We start from the raw sequence: 19,022 nt of genomic DNA, 5'->3' as shown, positions 1-19,022 counted from the left end.
AGATATTGGAATATCTCCACACATTACAAATAATAGGAAGGTGATCGCTGTTATGTGGATTATCCAATACTACCCAATGTATACTTGGGTACAGTGCGGGGGAACAGATAAACAAATCTATGGCAGAAGTATTTCCTGTGGGAAAATGCATATGAGTATGTGCACCGGTGTTCAGCAAAGTTAGATTATGTGTGTCCAGTAATTTTGCTATTAGTTGCCCTCTTTTATCCATACATAGACTTCCCCATAATGGATGGTGCCCATTAAGGTTACCCATCAAACAAATAGGAAGTGATATCTGGACAAGGAGCTCATCAAAGTCTCTAAGTACATAGTTTCGTTCGGTGGAAGATAAATAGATATAAGAGAAAAAATTATTCCAAGTTCTATTCTTACAGCAACAACTTCTAAATTAACTTTTAAGGGGATTTGCCTAGATGGATTAGTAATGGATACTAAAACTGCTACATCACCATGGGCTGCAGTTGCTGCTTTCCTGTTACACCTGTACAAAGTACATTTCTTTATTGAGGGGTCACTTGTGGAGTTAAATATGTTTCCTGTAAACAAATGCCTGCTGGATTAAAATCTCGGATTAGTATGTAGTCCTCGACAATTTCATTGTAAAATGCACTGCATTATTTAGTTTTAGTGGCAGGATGGTAGATGGTAGATACCTCTAAGGTGGTAGATGACTCATCAACCGGTGAAATACCACCACTTTGCTTATTGGAGGCTTGAAGTGGTGAAACCCATGTTTAGTCTCTAGAGCAAAGTTTCCGGCATCCCCCTCCCCCAATACTTCTCCTTCAACCCATGCATGGTACTAAGTACTATAGGTTTTGATACCTTTCGTGTTTGGGGTTTTCATAAAAAAAAAAAAAAAGATGATCTGGTTGCTTTTTAGAGGCTATAGCTTATAGCGATCTATTTTAATTTTATCTTTTTTAGGAAAAGTAGGACATCCAGTGTGCATATCTTCTTCAGCATAAATTTCTAATAAAGGTTCTTGTTGAGTTTTGTCATCTATATCCATTTCTGGAGTATTAATTTGGCTCTTAGTAGAAGATTCAGCTTTTGAAATTCTGGTCTCACTTTGGGACTTTATGCCACTAGTAGAGGGGTTGGAAATTGGGATATTACAAGTCTGGTCTTTGTTGTTTTGCTTCAATGATGGGAGAAGAACTGTGTGCGCGTGTGTTATGGGTGTTTAGTGGCACATAAGCTACACTGGCTATTGTGCATCTATCCATATGGATGTGTTAGAAATAATTCCAAATTAAAGGCACTTCTATTTCATTTTAGAAACCTATCCAGAGTCGATGATATATTCCAATTTTTTTCAGAAAACAGAAAAGTTCATTAATGTTTGCCTGGTCATCAATAATATGCTCTAGTGATTTCGGTTCTTGCAGTTTAGTCAGAGAAAGCAAGACTGATGTTCTTTCCTGGTGATACTGAGGATAGTCAATAAGAATATGTTTGACTGTTAGATGTGCTGAGCAGTGCGGACACTGAGGATCATCGCTTCTAATTAGATGGAGGTGGGTCAGATGAGTATGTCCGAGTCTTGCCTATGCAAGTACCACTTCTTCCCTTCTAGTTGTCTGGATGATCGGGTACCAAAATGTTGGTTCCTGTTTCAACTGGAAAAGTTTATTATTAGTCTGAGTGTGCCAAAGCTCTTTCCACTGTTCAAGGCATGCTGCTTTTATGATGACATCATGATTAGAGGCTGGAAAATGGACAGATGCCAAATCTAATGTGGAGGGATTTTTTTGCAGATATATCTGCCAATTCATTCCCCTTTATCCCTGAATGTGCTGGAATCTAACAAAAGTTCACTAATTGTTGACGATGTTCAATTTTCAAAATTGAAATGAATTCGTATAGGAAGGATTTTGTATTGCTCTAATTGAGCTGAGAAAGTTGGTGTAAATTATATATTTTGGAGATGGGTAAAGATTCAAATTCTCTAGAGATAATTTTATTCCATGTAATTCTACAAAAAAAAAAAAAAGTTGCTCTAATCAGGTGGAAGGAAAGCTGAAATGATAGCAGAGGGAAACACTGCTGCTCAAATGGTTGATTGAGATTTGGACCCATCAATATATATTGGCAGGAAATCAATATAGATCTGACTATGGTTTGCATGGAGTTGTTTTACGTTGAGAGTCAGTAGAAGATTCTTACCACACTGAAGAAAAAATAGGTATCACAATTCAGTTGAGGAAGGGGAGCCCAAGGAGGACGAGAGTAATTCATTACCTGTTGACTATAATGAAGAGGAACTTTCCAACTCTGTGATATTTCAAGAAGCCGTAGGCCTGTTGGTCTTATTTTACTAGGTTTATTTCTATACAGATTAGGTAATTGTGGATCGAAGAGATACGAGTGAATAGGATGTGGACAGCAACTTTTTATTTTGGCTGCGTACTTAAATAGAAATATTTTTCTGCAGAGGTGCAAAGGAGGTTCATGAACTTCAATATATAGACTAAGAGTTGGAGATGTCCTGAAGGCTCCAAGTGCAATCCATAATGCATTGCGTTGTATAGGGTCCAGCCAGCATAGTACATTCCTTTGGGTAGAATCATAGACAAACACCATAATAAAAACGGGATCTAATCAGTGCCCTATATAATTGAAGCAACAATGTACGATCTTCCCCCCCCCAGACAGGGCAGATAAGGCGCTTAGTATGTTCATCTTTTTGGGACAGGTAATATGTACAAATTTAATATGTTCAAGGAAATTTAACTTATTGTCAAGGGTTAATCCAAAGAATCTGATGTTGCTGGCAATCGGAATGGTAAAGTTTGATATGAGGGGTTGAAGATCTGAATACAATTTCTGTTGAATGCAAAAATGTATAGCAACAGTTTTCTGTTGTGAAAGACAATAGCCATTGGGCACTACCCACTTTTGTACTTCATTCGCGGATATCTGTAACTGATGTTCAATAGATCTCATATTCTGTGAATGGTAAGAAAGAGACAGAGATCATCAGCATAAAGGTAAGCCCCGACAGTATTTGGAAGTTCTTTTGTAATAGAGTCAATTCTAGGGAGAAAAAAAGGGTTGCAATCAGTACAGACCCTTGCAGAACTCCTTCTTCCTGCAAGAATGTCATAGAAAGGGAGTCAAAATATCGGACTTGAAAAGAACGACTCCATAAAAAGTTCTTAATAAATATAGATAGGTTGCCTCATAGTTCAAGTGCATGCAGGTCTCTAAGAATGCCGTGACGCTAGGTAGTATCAAATGCCTTCTCTATATCTATGGAGATCAAAACAGGATGCTCATTTCTCACAAAGGCATTGCAAATTGGGGACTCGGCCTTGAACATGAGATCTAAGGCAGACCTGTTTTGGCGAAAGCCATGCTGACTATTACTCATTAGATGTTGATCTTCAATGATAAAAACGAGTCATCTCTGGATCATTTTCTCAAAGATTTTATTGAGGCAACTGGAGAGGGGAAACTGGCCGGTAATTATAAGGATTACAATGATCTTTTCCAGGTTTCAAAAAGGCCAGAACTGTGGCTTGGTGCCAAGATGTAGGATAAATGTTTTCCTGAAATATTTGACTATAAAATAAAAGCAGCAGTTGTAAATGTTTGTCATCAAGGTGCTGTAACATGATGTAATATATTCCATCGGGCCCTGTTTCACTGTGGAGTTTTGTTCTTATGGCTTGTAGAAGTTCCAAATACTGAAGAGGCTGGTTATATGGTAAGGTTAGAGTTATATGGTAAGATTAGGGAAAGTTTATGGGTGGCTGTTCAGTGATGTTCTTGATTTTCTGGAAGCTTGATGTCGCTGAGACTTGGGCAAAGCAGTTGCCCAAGGCATTTGCTATATCCAGAGGAGCAGAGGGTTCTTGCCCATTCCAAGAAAGGATTGTGGAAGAGATAGTCAGAAACTTTCCAGAAAGCTGTCTAATTTTCTTCCATGTTAATTTGGAGTCAGTGTTTCTATTTACAGTGGATGCAAACCTAGTCCAGGAATTCTTCTTGGCTTGTCTTTGAATGAGATGCACTCTTGCCCTTAGTTTCTTATAGTTAATGAGATTAACTGTTGTTGGTGATAGTCTAAATAAATTCCACGCTTTATTTTTTTCCCTCTTTGCTTTCGTGCATTCTTCATTCCACCAGTAGCTAAAATGATATCGGGCCATAGGATTCGTTAATGGAATACAGTTTTTATCTGTTGGTAACAAGTCTGATGTGATATATTCAGTTACTGCATCTATGGCCTGTAATCGTATAATTTCCTCATCCAGGGTGATAGCTGACTGAAATTTGATCTAGTTGGCACGAGAGAATTTCCATTTCCTGCAGGGTTCGGCTAATAGTGGTTGTGCAGTAAGCATATTACAAATAATTGAGAAATGATGGCTGCCCATGGGACCATTCCATGACTAGAACCAGTACCGGGGAGCATACTGAGAGATCAGTTGCAGAAATTTGTCCAGTTGACAAGTGTATGTGAGTAGGTTCACCTGTATTAAGAATGGTAAGGTTTTGCCTATCCAGAAAGGTTTCAATCAGTCGGCCATATCTATCTAATTTAGAAGATCCCCATAAGGGGTGGTGGCCATTGAATTCCCCCAACAGACAGACAGGGGAAGGTAACTGCATTAGATGGTTTTCCAGATCTTGGTAAGAGAAGGTATGAGTTGATGGAAGGTAGATTGAAACTAGTGTTATTGCAATCTGAGTAATGAAACATACAGCAACAGCTTCAATTTCTGTTCGAAGAACAAATTTGCTTGGTCGGGATCTGTGAGTTGATCAAAATGGCTACACCACCACCACATGCAGCATTCGATATATTGCGATCTTTTCGATATATAGAGTAGTTCTTTATGGAAGTGGAAATTTGTGAAGTTAAATAGGTTTCCTGTAAGCAGGAACCAACTGGAGAGTAGCGAACGGATTAGGTCATGAATATCGTTGATATTGCTACGAAGTCGTCTACAATTCCACTGTAAAATATAAGGCATTACTTGAGATGAGTACAAGGAGCTGTATCTGACTGCTTTTTCAGTATGGAAGTTTTATGGCGTTCAGACTTCTGTTTGTCTTCTTTTAGAAATATAGGCCGACCAGTGTCCATATCTTCCACATATATTTTTAAAATCGGATCCTCTGGTTGGAAGATCTGTATCCATGGTTGTGACTTCGATATCCTTTCTTGAATTGGAAGTTTTACTATGTAAAGTAGTAGTAGTAGTAGCTTTTTTTTTTTTTTTTTTGGTAGTTGCTGGCGCATAGGCTTCTGTGGCCATAATGCACCTCCCAAAGTTTTGCAGTACTTCGATCCAAGCCCAAGGCGGGAATCGAACCCGCGACCTTTGGGTTGCTAGGTAGGCACTTTACCCACCCAGCTAGCCCGGTCGGCTCTAGTAGTAGCAATCACAGGTGAGGAAGGATATGTCACTGGTACTGTAAGAGAAGTGTCATTTGCCTGGTCTGAGTGCTTAGGGACACTGGACTGTTGCTGAGAGAGGACAGCTCGAGCAGAGTCGGAGATTGATATTTTTGAGGGGACTGTAACATCAGTTTGAGTGGACACTGTTTGTTGTTTTTGTGTAATATTGGCATAGGTACATTTGGGCATAGTAGGAGCAATTAGTTTCCTTGCTTCTTGAAAGCTTACCTTGTTCTCAACCTTAAATTTAACAATTTTTTTTCTCAGTTTTCCATCTGTTACAAGTTTTGGAATATGCAGGATGGCTGCGGTTGCAATTGGGGAAAGTCATTTCTGTTGACAAACATTCAGACTGAGTATGATCAGAAGATCCACATTTTGGACAAACTGGGTTTCCTCTGCACGTCGCCTGAAAGCGGCCATACTTTTGGCACTTGTAACATCTCAAGGGATTCGGTATATATGGATGAGCACGGCAAAGTAGATAACCTGCTTTTACTGATGATGGTAGGTTTGGGGAATTAAATGTAAGGATAATATTCCTGGTGGATGTAAGGTTATTGTCTTTTTTAATCATGATTCTTTTTGATGCAATAACATTTTGATCCTGAAGTTCTTGTGTTATTTCATCCTCTTTCAAATTTCACAGATCCCAGCTATATATCATACCTTTAGATGTATTTAGTGTTTTATGGGGAGATGAACTCAATGGTATTCCAGCAAAATTTGAGAGTTGTATAAGTTTCTCTGGATATCTACAGATATTCAGTTTCTAATATTTTCTGCAGTTTCTACAGATATTTTTCTGTTTCTAAAATCTCCAGATTGTAGTCTTTTTACAGTCTTAGGAGGTCCAGCAATAATCTCCAGGTTTTTCTGGATGAGGAAAGGAGATAACTTGCTGACAGGTTGATCTGATAGAGAATGCATAATTAGAAATGCAGGAAACTCTTTTGTTGGTGAATTAGTTTTCTACCTCTTCGGTTGTGAGATGTCAAAATCAGTATCATGCTCTGGCCGAGAGCTTGTCGGCTCTAGAGGTTGAAACACATTTTGCTCAATATTTACTCCTTTTGGCCCTTGGCAGATGAGCTTTTCTGCAAAGGTTTCTGGCTCTGCCTAGGGGAAGCAGGAGCAGTACCTGGTGTGACCAAGCGAAAAGTGGCTTTCCTTTCTTGCTCTGTACAAGTACTTTTGTAACAAGAGCTGTTATTAAATAAATGAATTGCTTAACGAGAGGAATGTAAAAGAACTATATATTGCTTTTAGGAAATCACACTGAAAGTCAGAGAGAAATCACTGTCACAAACACTTGGTGCCTGGGGCCCCTGAGGAACTGAAAGCTGAGCCCTAGCCCATTCAGCAAGCAATATGTTAGGTGGAACTGAGTCATTGGTTTGTGTAGCAACAGAACGATATTTCTTTGTAACATTTGCATGTGTGCTTGCAGGAGTATCTTTCAGTATTTGTTGTCTCGCTTCCTGATAGGTGAACTTTGTGTTCAACTTTAAATTTCTGTATTTTTTTCCAAGTGTCCATACCTCACAATTTTTAGAATATGAGGGATGATCTTCCTTGCAATTAGGGCAAACTAGAGATGTTGCAGTACAGTCTGTTTGGGTGTGATCCTGGGATCCACATTTTGGGCATATTGTGTTTCCTCGACATGTCTGAGAGTGCCCGAACTTTTGACACTTATAACACCGTATTGGATTTGGTATATAGGGGCGGATATGGCAATTTATATAACCAACTTTAACAGTATTTGGTAAGTTTGGAGTACTGAACATAAGTATTACACTACCGGTTGGAATGAGATTGCCATCCCTACAAAATTCTCTTAGCGTGTATGACCTTTTAATCTTTCAGTTCCTGAACAAGTACTTTTGTAACTTCTTCTGTTACATTCAACATATCCCACTCAGAGATAACACCTTTGGAACTATTTAGGGTGGTGTGGGGAGAGCTTTTAACAGGAATTCCTCAAAATGTTGTGAGCTTTAATAAAAGTTCTGAATGTTTGGACTGTGTTGTCTCAATGAGTAAATCCCTTGACTGTAACCTTTTGACCATTTCAGGTGATCCAGCAGCATTTTGTAGAAATCTTTGTTTTTTTTTTTTTTTTTTTTTTTGAAAATCCCAAACATGAGAGATTTGGTTCGGTTTGGTTTTGGTTTTATTGGTGCATTAGCTACTAAGGCTATAATGTGCCAAGACCAGGTCATTTATAAAAAATTTTAAACTTTCAGTGACCTAATTAGTTAGGTCACTATGTCAAAAGGTATAACAAATATATAAAAGAAAAATGTAAATTTTATATACAAGTAAAAATATTTATTGATTTTAAAAAGCTAAAAACAGCAGACACATGGTCATTGTCAGATAAAATCTGACTGAGTGTATATGGCTCAGTCAGATGGTTAAAAGCGGTAAAACGGATATTGCTAAAATCTGGACAATCAATTAAAATGTGTCTAATTGATAAAATTGTGCCACAGGACTCACACATAGGAGGGTCATCAGCCGTCAGCAAAAAAGAATGTGTCAAATGACAATGTCCTATGCGGGTCCGGGCAAGAACAACTTCCTCCTTACGATTCCTGCGCAGACTAGATTGCCACGGTTCAATTACATGAGAGGTATTAGAACCTATAGTACTTAGTACCGTGCTTGGGTTGGAAGTTGAGAAGACGAAAGAAGATATTTCTTGACATTAGACTTGGACTTCTGTAGACTGTAATTTTCAGTAAATACATATAAAGGAAGGTTGTTCCAGAAAATGGCAGTTGAATGAAAAAATGAGGAAGATTAAAAGTTGGTTCTGTGAGTTTGAAGTTGGATAGTAAATGGATGTTGGCTGGTGGTGGTGGCCCATGTTCGGACTGTTTTGAAAGAGAGAGGGATTCAGCAGAACAGTGCCCATGGAAGTATCTGTAGAAAAGGCATACAGCAGAAACAGTACGTCTATGAGACAACGAGTGCAGGCAGATATGAAGTTCTCTGAGCAGTGCAGATGGGCTGCAAGAGTAGCTCATGGTGTATTGTCAATGATATATAGGAATTTTTCTAGCAGGGATAAGGAGGTGATTATTCCCTTGTATAAGGCAATGGTCAGACCACACCTAGAGTACTGTATACAGGTCTGGAGGCCTCATTTCAAGAAGGATGTAGAGCTGCTGGAACGAGTACACAGAAGGGCAACAAGATTAGTGAATGGAACAAAGGGGTGCTCTTATGAAGAAAGGCTTAAGTTTTGCAAATTACAGTGTCTGGAGACTAAGTACCAGCGAGGTGATCTGATAGAGGTGTATAAAGCCTTGAATGGTTTGAGCATGCTCAATGCTGATGGGATTCTTCCTCTCGCTCAGAATAATCACCTGAGAGGGCATAAATTCAAATTGAGGAAAGACAGATGTAGGATAGATGTGCAGAAATTTGCCTTTAGCCAGCTGGTAGTTGGTTGGTGGAACAGAATTCCATCCCTTGTCGTGGAAGTTGATAGCCTAAATAAGTTTAAGGCTCAGCTGGACAGGTATTTCGAACAAACAGAAGGGTGAAGTGGAAGTGTTTTTTTTTTTTTTTTTTTTGGCTGATGCTGTATAAGCTTGCTTTCTTGCATCAAATGCCTCTACTAATGCTAATGCTAATATCATCTTGCCTAGAAATCACCAAAGATAAGCATAGGAGCAGAAGAATTCTTTTTGTGAGATATAAGACAAGACTGAGTTTTAGATGGACTGAAATCAACTAAGTTGTCTTTGCTCCACTGGAGATCGGTATTTAAGGAACTGGTAGCGGATATTCAAGAAGTTGAAGCAGATTGACCAGGGCAAGGTTTCTCAAAATGTAAAGTGGAATGCAATGTGCTATCATTGGCAAAACTATGGATAGGATTTCCAGTCAGTGGAAGAAGGTCATTAATATACAAGAGGAAAAGAGTGGGGAAAAGACTGAACCACGGGGAAACCAGCATTAGTGGAGAAGTTAGAAAACAGATTTTCTCTCTGATCCCCCTCAATGAGCAGTCATTGAGAAAACCAATTACAAAAAACAGTTGGCAAACCATAAGATGGAAGCTTGTTTAGGAAGCTTCTTTACGTTTCACTGAACTTTTCCATTGAATTTGTCCATAAATGGGTAACATGAGCCAGAATATCACCAGTGGATCGACACTGATGGAATTCATACTAGCAATCGTTGATCAGACGAAATTTCTAGGTAGTTTAAGAGTAGGTAGTTTAATTGATTTCTCCATTACTTTAGAAAGAATAGAAGGAATTGCAAGGACGATAAATGGATGGGAGGGATTTGTCACGCTTTTTAGGAACTGGAATATGATAAATGGAGAGAGTTTACTCACTGATTGACTAGTTAAAGAATGGATAATGAGGAAAGTTGTTTGTGGTTGATTAACTTTTTTTTAAGTGCTTAATTTGAGTATTTCCTTGATCTGAATTATACCAATCTGTGGTATTTGAGCTCTGAGTCTCTAATGCTGGATAATTTTCTTTATCCATGTCAGCTCCTTTATGCCCTGGGGATTAGATTTTCCACCCAGGTTACCGGCCCTGCCACAGGAAGGCCAAGCGGTTAGAAAAGTTAGGTCGTTAGTAAATAAAGAAATATAGTAGTAGTAGTAGTATTGGCATGTGATGCAAGAAAGCAAATGTATGAGCCTATGCAGCATAAGTCAAAAAAAAAAAAAAATCACACCATTCCCTCCAAATGCCTATCCAGTTCCTCCTTAAATTCATTCAACCTATCAACTTCCACAACGACAGATGGAAGTTTGTTCCAGCAAGTAACCACCCGCTGGCTAAAGGCAAATTTCCGCGCATCTATTCTACATCTGTCTTTTCTTAATTTGAATTTATGCCCCCTTAGGTTCGTAATCTGAACAAATGGAAAGATCCCACCAGAATTCAGCGTGCTCAACCCATTCAAGGCCTTATATACCTCAATCAGATCACTGTGCAGGTGCCTAGTCTCCAGCCACTGCAATTTGCAGAACTTAAGCCTCTCTTGGTAAGAGGATCCCTTCATTCCCCTCACCAATCTTGTTGCCCTTCTCTGTACACGCTCAAAGTAAATCTACATCCTTCCTAAAATGAGGCCTCCAGACCTGTACACAGTACTCAAGGCATGGCCTGACCATTGCCTTATACAGAGGGATAATCACCTCCTTTTCCCTGCTAGCAAAATTCCTATATATCATTGACAAAACCCCATGACCTGCCCTGGCAGCCTGTCTGCATTGCTCAGAAAACTTCATATCTGCCTGCACAATTACTCCCAGGTCTTTTTCATTTTCTACCACCTTAAGTGTAGTACCACACAGTTGGTACATTTCTCTGGGGTTACTCCTACCCATATGTAGTACTTTGCATTTGTCAAGGTTAAACTTCAGTTGCCACTTCTTAGCCCATCTACCCAAATTATCTAGATCCTGTTGCAGTAGCACACTGCCATTACTGTCATTAACAGCCCAGCCAACCTTTGTATCATCTGCAAACTTTGACATTAAGCCTGATATACCTTCATCAATATCATTGATAAATATACAAAACAACAGTGGACCTAACACCGAACCCTGTGGGACTCCACTAATAACATTAGTCCAAGAAGAGCAGCACCCATTGATTACCACCCTCTGTCTTCTAGCACTTAACCATCCTTTTATCCATTGTAGCAACTTACCCTTAATACCATTCTGCTCCAATTTGTACAATAGCCTTCCAGGCGCAACAGTGTCAAAAGCTTTCCTGAAATCCAAATATATGATATCAAAATTATTTTTCGCATCCAGTTTCTTTGTAACCACACCATAATATCCCATCAAATTTGAGAGACAAGACTTTCCCTTAACAAACCCATGCTGTGTCCGAATTATTGCTGCAGTCTTGTCTAGATGATCCTGCAATGCATCTTTAACCAGCGACTCCATTATTTTACCAGGAACAGAAGTTAAACTAGCTGGTCTGTAATTACTCGTGTCACCGTTCTTTGTGAATTGGGGATACATTTGCACATCTCCAGTCCGTGGGAACCTCCCCCGAGTCCATAGATGCTCTCATAATTATGGCTAAGGGTTTGCTTAGTTGCTTTGCCGCCTCCTTTAATATAACTGGATAGATCCCATCCACCCCAGGTGCTTTTCTTATGTTTAACTTCAAGAATTTCTCTTCCACTTTGCTCTCAGTTATTACAAAATCATTAAGTATCTTGCTACAATTTGATAACCTTCTGGCATTTTCAAACCTTAATAATTCCTCATGTGTGAATGTAGATGCAAAATACTCATTCAATTTGTTTGCTATCTGAGCAGGATCATCAACAGTTGAACCATCGATGTCAAGTGGACCAATCAGATTCATTCCCATTAAGTAAAGAAATCCTTGCTGTTTTTCTTAGCATCTTTTTCCAAGGATTTCTCGTAATCTGCCTTCGCCTGCCGAACCTCCTTTGTGACCTGATTACAGATTAACTTATGTCTGCCATAGGCTTCTGAGTCGCTTGATAATTTATATGCATCCCATGCATTTTTCTTCTCAGTTACGAGTCTCATTAGTTCATTTGACAACCATTTAGGCCTAAACCTTATATATGTAATAAATAAAGGTGAATTTCCCCTCTTTGTTGTTATTCGAGATGATTCAAGTGTAGAACTGGTTTATAAATGAAATGCTGAAAATAAATGATATAACTTTTTATCACTGGGAAAAATTGCTGTTTAATTTGCAATAGGAATGCTTGACCTCGAATTCATTGGTACCCGGGGCTATTTTTTTTCGGTCTTTTTTTTTTTTTTTGGGAATGTGTGGCAACCAGTATCCAAAGTGTCGTTGGCATGCAATTCTAGGATGGTTCCTCATAATCCGGGTGTACATCCACTTCCATACTGTTGGTTGATGGTTCGGCTTTCTTACAATCTTTAGTAGTTTTCATTCTTTCGGTGTCCTGCGAGACTGTTGGAGTAACAGTTGAGATACTAATTTGGAATGTTAGTTGCTTCACTGGTTTTAGTTTGAGGAGTATCTTTTCTGGAGGATGATAAGGTTTCTTTAACCCAGTTTACCAGAAGTTTCCGTGGTGTTGACACATCTGTTTGAGCTGCAGTTTAAAGATAGCTTTGGGTGCGAGACGCATAGGATAAACTGGGCATGGTCAACATAATTTGTCTGGGTGCTTCAGGATATGTTACTTTATGTTCTATTTTGTATCTCTGAATTTTCTTTCCAGTTTTCCACACATCGCATGATTAAGAAAACGCAGGGTGATTTTCTTTGCAGTTGAGACACACGGGAGTTGAGGCTGAGCAATCTGCTTGTGTATGATTCTTACAGCCACAAACAGGACAGATGGCATCACCTCTGCATGCCTGCTGTGAGTGTCCATTTAAAACAGCGAAGAGGGTTTGGGATGTATGACCAAATTCGGCAGTTTAAATAGCCAGCGTGGATGGCAAATCAGGAGTACTGAAGGTTAAAATGATGGATGGAGTTCGGAAGAGGTTTCCATCATTTTTAATAATTATGCGCTGATTACCTTCTGATTACTAAGTTCTTGGACTAATTCCTCCTCAGACAAGGCAAGTAGGTCCCACTCATTGATGATGATGCCTTTCGATGAATTTAAGATATTATGGGGAGTAACAGACACTGGTAACCCACCAAATGCAGTCTTTAATAATCACTCATTGTTTGGACGTGGCTTTTTAACTAGGATGTCTCCAGATTGAAGTCTCTTCAGCTTTTTAGGTAATTCAGCAATAGATTCCAAGTATTTTTGGATCATAAATGGTGATAACTTGCCCACAGAGAGTGTATCACCAAAATATTAGGTAGAATAGGACACTGTGCTTCTCTTTGAAGTCTTTTGGGTTGATTTGTCATTATCATTGGATGTTACTGGCCTTCAGCTTGAAGGCGCTAGAGGTGGATAGTCATTTATATCCATGGTTGCTCCTTTTTGCCCTGGAGGATAACTTTCTCCCCAGATTACTGGACCCACCACGTGGAGGCAGGTGCAGTGCCACCTTAGCATTAGTAGAGGCATATGATGCAAGAAAGCAAGCTTATGCAGCATCAGCCAAAAAAAAACAAAAAAAAAAAAAAAAAAACAATTCCACTTCACCCCTCCGTTCGTTCGAAATATCTGTGCAGCTGAGCCTTAAATTTATTTAGGTTATCCACTTCCACAACAAGGAATGGAAGTCTGTTCCACCAACCAACTACCTGCTGGCTAAAGGCAAATTTTCGCACATCTATCCTACATCTGTCTTTCCTCAATTTGAATTTATGCCCTCTCAAGTGATTATTCTGAGAAAGAGGCAGTATCCCATCAGCATTGAGCATGCTCAAACCATTCAAGGCTTTGTACACCTCTATCAGATCACTTCACAGGTGCCTAGTCTCCAGACACTTAATTTGCAAAATTTCGTCTTTCTTCGTAAGAGCAACCCTTCGTTCCGTTCACTAACCTTGTTGCCCTTCTCTGTACTTGTTCCAGCAGCTCTACATCCTTCTTGAAATGAGGCCTCCAGACCTGTAATCAGTACTCAAGGTGCGGCCTGACCATTGCCTTATACAAGGGAATAATCACCTCCCTATTGCTGCTAGAAAAATTCCTGTATATCATTGATAAGAGACCATGAGCTACTCTTGCAGCATGTCTGCACTGCTCAGAGAACTTCATACCTGCCTGCACAATTACGCCCAGGTCCTTTTCATTCTCTACCACTGTCAGTGTAGTACCACAGAGTTCATACATTGCTCTGGGGTTGCTGTTTCCCATATGTAGTACTTTACATTAGTCAATGTTAAACTTCATTTGCCACCTCTCAGCCCATCTGCTGAACCTTCCCAGATCCTGTTGCAGCAGCATAGCGCCAGTAACGTCCTTAACAACCCTGCCAACCTTTTTATCGTCTGCAAACTTTGATATTAAGCTTGATATACCATCATCAATATTATTTATAAATACAAAAAACAACAATGGACCCAACACTGAACCCTGAGGGACAATGCTCATCGTGGACTAATAACATTAGTCCACGATTAGCAGTGTCCATTAATTACCACTCTCTGTCTTCTGCCACTCAACCATCCCTTTATCCATAGCAACAATTTGCCACCAATGCCACACTGCTCCAATTTGTGCAGCAGTCTTCCATGTGCAACAGCATCAAAAGCCTTTCTAAGATCCAAATATATAATATCAAAGTTATTCCCTGCATCCAATTCTTTTGTGACTACATCATAGTATCCAATCAAATTGGTCAGGCAAGACCTTCCCTTAACAAAACCATGCTGTGCCTCTGAGCTATAACTGAATTCTTGTCACGATGATTCTGCATGCTTCTTTAACCAGTGCTTCCATTAATTTTCCTGGAACAGAAGTTAAACTCACAGGTCTATAATTACTTGTGTCAGCCTTTGATCCTTCTTTGTGAATTGGGGTTACATTTGCACATCTCCAGTCTGTGGGTACCTCCCCTGAGTCCAAGTAAGCTCTCATAATTATGGCTAACGGATTGCTTACTTCCTTTGCTACCTCCTTTAATATAACTGGATAGATCCCATCCACCCCAGGTGCCTTTCTTGTATTTATCTTCAACAATTTCTCCTCCACTTTACTCTCAATTATTACAAGATCATCTAGCTCACTGCCAGTGTTTAGTTCATCTATGGCTTCCCCTCCCTGAATAACTCCTCATGTGTGAATGTAGATGCAAAATATTCATTTAGTTTGTTAGCTATCTGAGCAGGATCATGAACAGTTGAACCATCAACATCAAGTGGACCAATCTGATTCATCCCCTTTCTTCTAGAGTTTACATAAGTAAAGAACTCCTTGCTGTTTTTCTTTGCATCCCTTGCCAAAGATTTCTCGTAATCATAGGCTTCTGTGTCACATGTTAATTTATATGTATCCCATGCATTTTTCTTCTCTGCCATATGTCTAATTAGTTCATCTGACATCCATTTAGGCCTGAACCTTGAACAATATTTCTTAGTTGGTATGTAAAGCCTAGTAGCTTCCAAGATAAGTTCTTTGAATGCTTCCCATTTTGAGTTTGCTGTTGCTGACATCATCAGTTGGTCCCACTGTATAGAATTTAAATACTGTCTCAGACCATCGTAGTCGCCTTTACGAAAGCAATAACCCTTCCCTCTACCGCTAATGGTAGTTACCTCTTTGAGTAAATCCCACTTCAGCACACTGTGATCACTGCCACCTAGTGGTTCCTGTATCTGCAGATTCTTAATGCATGAAGAATCACTACTGGTAATCAAATCAAGAGTATTGCTCCCTCTAGCTGCCTCCCGAACATGCTGATTTAGAAAACAATCATCCAATAAATCCACAAAAGCCTTGGTAGTGTGAGTGACCAACCCACAAATTCCAGTCAATATCTGGGAAATTAAAATCCCCCATTATAAGACTCTCTGATTTACTGGTGGCCCACTCTATTTCCCTGTACAGTTTCTTATTATACTCATCAGAGTCATTAGGCCTATAGCATACTCCTACTCTCAATTTTGATCTCCCAATGCTTATGTCACACCAAACTGACTCGACACTGCACTGTCCAGCGATGTCGACTGGCTTCACTTCCTTGGATTTTATGTGTTTCTTAACTAATTGCATAACCCCTCCTATCCTGTCTGTAGACGTTGCTCTCCCCAAATTCCAGTTCTGCATTACTTATATCTGTATGACACCACGTCTCTGATATCCCAACAATATCCGCCTTTGATGTTGAGCAATACCAGCAAATTTATTTACCAAACTGTTCTTTTTCTTAGCTACCCTAACACAACTGATGTGTTTACTTGTACTCCAATGACTCCCAGCAGTCTCGGAAATATCCTGCATCTTATTTTCCAAGCTGCTGCTTGGAAATAGAATATTTTTCATGAGGTAGGAAAAAATAGGGATAAATGAACTAATAGAGTATTCGAGGGGGATTGAGGTACTATACCTATACTTTTACGCTTTCCGTTCGCCTTAGTTAGCACAAGCTTCTACTTTACTTGGCAATCGCTTAGACTGCATATATTATAAACTATACACATAAGCCTAAAAATAGATATATCTCCTTCTCTAATTAAAATTTAAATTTTGACTATCCGTCGGGCTAACAGTCATCTTGCCAGCTTGCTGCTAAATTGGAATGTTTCAACGAAAATACCTTTTATATTTATGGCCCTCTATCTCATTAATTTTGAACTATCATTTGGACAAGTTATGATGGACGATGACTACAGAAACGGATAACTCGTTAATTATGGTTGATACATTGAAAGGGTTAGCCCTTGAAAAAGTCCCTTTCAATGTATCTGATCGCCTATAATTAACTTTTAATTGTACATTTGTATTGCTGATTTTATGTTAATTTTGGCATATATGTATTTTTTCCAGGCTACGTTTACCACCCATATAGGTTTTTGGTTTTTCTTGAGTAGCTATTTTACTAGCTTTCATTTCATGTTATACATTACAACTTAACTCAAATAATATGCAGATGGATATAATGTTTAATCGTTTTTGATGGCATTAATCAGATCTGTGACGAAATAATATTACAGATTAGAAATAATATTATAAAATAGATATAAATTAACTATCCTATTTTGTTTTTACATACTTGGATATATATATATATATATATACAAACTAAGAAAAGAAAGGTGATTTTCCTTTCTAGATTTTTACTCTAAATCTGTACAGTACAGAATGACTTATAATAAACTGAGAATATGAAAGGCACTAGAAATTAAACAGAATGAAATCACTTTATACATTGCTCAGTAAAATCACCTGAACACTATTGCTTGGCACCGAAGGTTTTTGCTTTTAGCATTTCGTAGTCATAGTAAATCATGGGTAAATTAAAAAAAACTAATAAAAAAGCTATGCTGATACATACTGTTGAGTGGCACATCTCATTGGAGGAAAGAACATGACAGGCAACTGGTAAATGGGAGAAATATAAACTGGGCATATATTAAGCAACACCACAAACATAGTGAAATAATAATTTTTGTTGCGGTGGATCTGTATGTAAGAAAAGACACTTTCCAGATGAAAGTTAAATTAAAATTATAGCTTGATCAGTATTGAGAGAATATGTGTTCAAAATTGTTGCATATTCACATCCATTTCATTGTAATTACATATTTTGTTTTGTTTTTTTTGTTATGAAAATGTGCTTGTTTTGGACATAATGCAATGTGTGCACTCTAGTTTAATAACAGCAGGTTATTTTAATAAATTAAAAACAAAGTAACACCACCATCAACTGAGTGGGAAACCTTTATTCAAATGCTACCAAAATGTCCGATCATATTTTAAACAAAAAATTCTCATTTAAAATTATCTCATGAATTAGAATTCAATAAATTTACAGAGTTCGCATGCAGCACAGAGGAAAAATGTTAGTGACTAGGAGTTAGTGAAATTCACAGCTGCTATAATATAAAAAAAATTCAATTTAAAAAAAAAAAAGGCAAGCAGTGGTGGATATTTATTTACCTTTCAGTAGTATTATTTTCAGTTACACTGGCTGGATTGCGTTGAGAACAAACAGATGAAGAACTTACAGTTGTAGTTCCACTGTTACCTGATGTAGCAAGTGTGGCAGCATAAGAAAATATACTAGCTGAGGTCCAAGGGGAATAAAAGGATGATGTCAGTGAAGATTTCATCTGAGAATGTGCCTTGTCAAGCAACTCTCCAGAAAGCTTTAAATAAAGATATTAAAGGTTACACAGTGTCCAAAAATATATATTAAATTTTAATGATGTTTTAAGATAGATGAATATTTTATATGCAATCAAATGACTTGACTTCTTTATGAATGTAAGTTAAAAGTAGCTTTTAATTTAATATAATTATGAATGTCATGTTGCACAGGTTATCTTAATCAAAAAATCTGAAAGCACTCCAGCTGTGGGGACAGTTTTTAAAATTTATCAGGCTGTTCCCACTTTACGAGTTCCCGGGTTTATAAGTTATTTTTTTCATATCAAGTATCAACAAAATCGATAAAATGAACATTAAAACGAACATTACCATGATAAAAATGAACATAATACAATAAATAAATGCTAAACATTCATAAATATGGCATTTCAAACCATGCGCATATCTATACAATACACTACGTGTACCATATTTTATACAATACAGTACTACTACAGCGGTTTGCTAACTAACTGCAGCGTGAGGTTTCTACAACAGACACTGATCTGCTTCAAGCACACAACTGAGAACTCACAAATGAAGACCTCCTTGAAATGGCAAATTGTGAAGAAGCTGAGGAAAAAGATTTAATAGCTGAAATTCCTGTTGCACTCTCAAGGGGCTTTACGAAGCTTTTAGAAACATAGAAAACAGTGTTCTCCCCAGAAAATTTTGCTAGCCGGGTCGCATTATGGAATAGCCAGGTGGGGAAGTGTAATACTTCGCATTATTATAAAATTTTCTGTTATTTATAAATGTGACTTAAGCGATCCAGAGCTAAAATTAATTGCATAATTTAACATTATATGCTCCTGTTGCAGTGACCTCGTTCGCATAG

The 19,022-nt window shown here is 38.3% G+C and overlaps 1 protein-coding gene across 1 annotated transcript in view; it reads right to left on the bottom strand.

Annotated features, from left to right (window-relative positions):
- Positions 1 to 19,022, bottom strand: part of roq (RING finger and CCCH-type zinc finger domain-containing protein roquin) — a 711,471-nt gene that overhangs the window by 235,944 nt on the left and 456,505 nt on the right. Inside the window, exon 18 of the mRNA XM_090390025.1 lies at positions 17,975 to 18,183. Within this exon, the coding sequence (XP_090246151.1) occupies positions 17,975 to 18,183 (209 nt within the window). The remainder of the gene's footprint in view (positions 1 to 17,974; positions 18,184 to 19,022) is intronic.

Source organism: Mastigoproctus giganteus, chromosome 2 (genome assembly GCF_048544385.1).
Source record: "Mastigoproctus giganteus isolate SK-2022 chromosome 2, ASM4854438v1, whole genome shotgun sequence".
Taxonomy (NCBI): domain Eukaryota; kingdom Metazoa; phylum Arthropoda; class Arachnida; order Uropygi; family Thelyphonidae; genus Mastigoproctus; species Mastigoproctus giganteus.
Note: the sequence above shows the minus strand (reverse complement) of the source record. Positions and strands in the feature narration are given on the sequence as shown.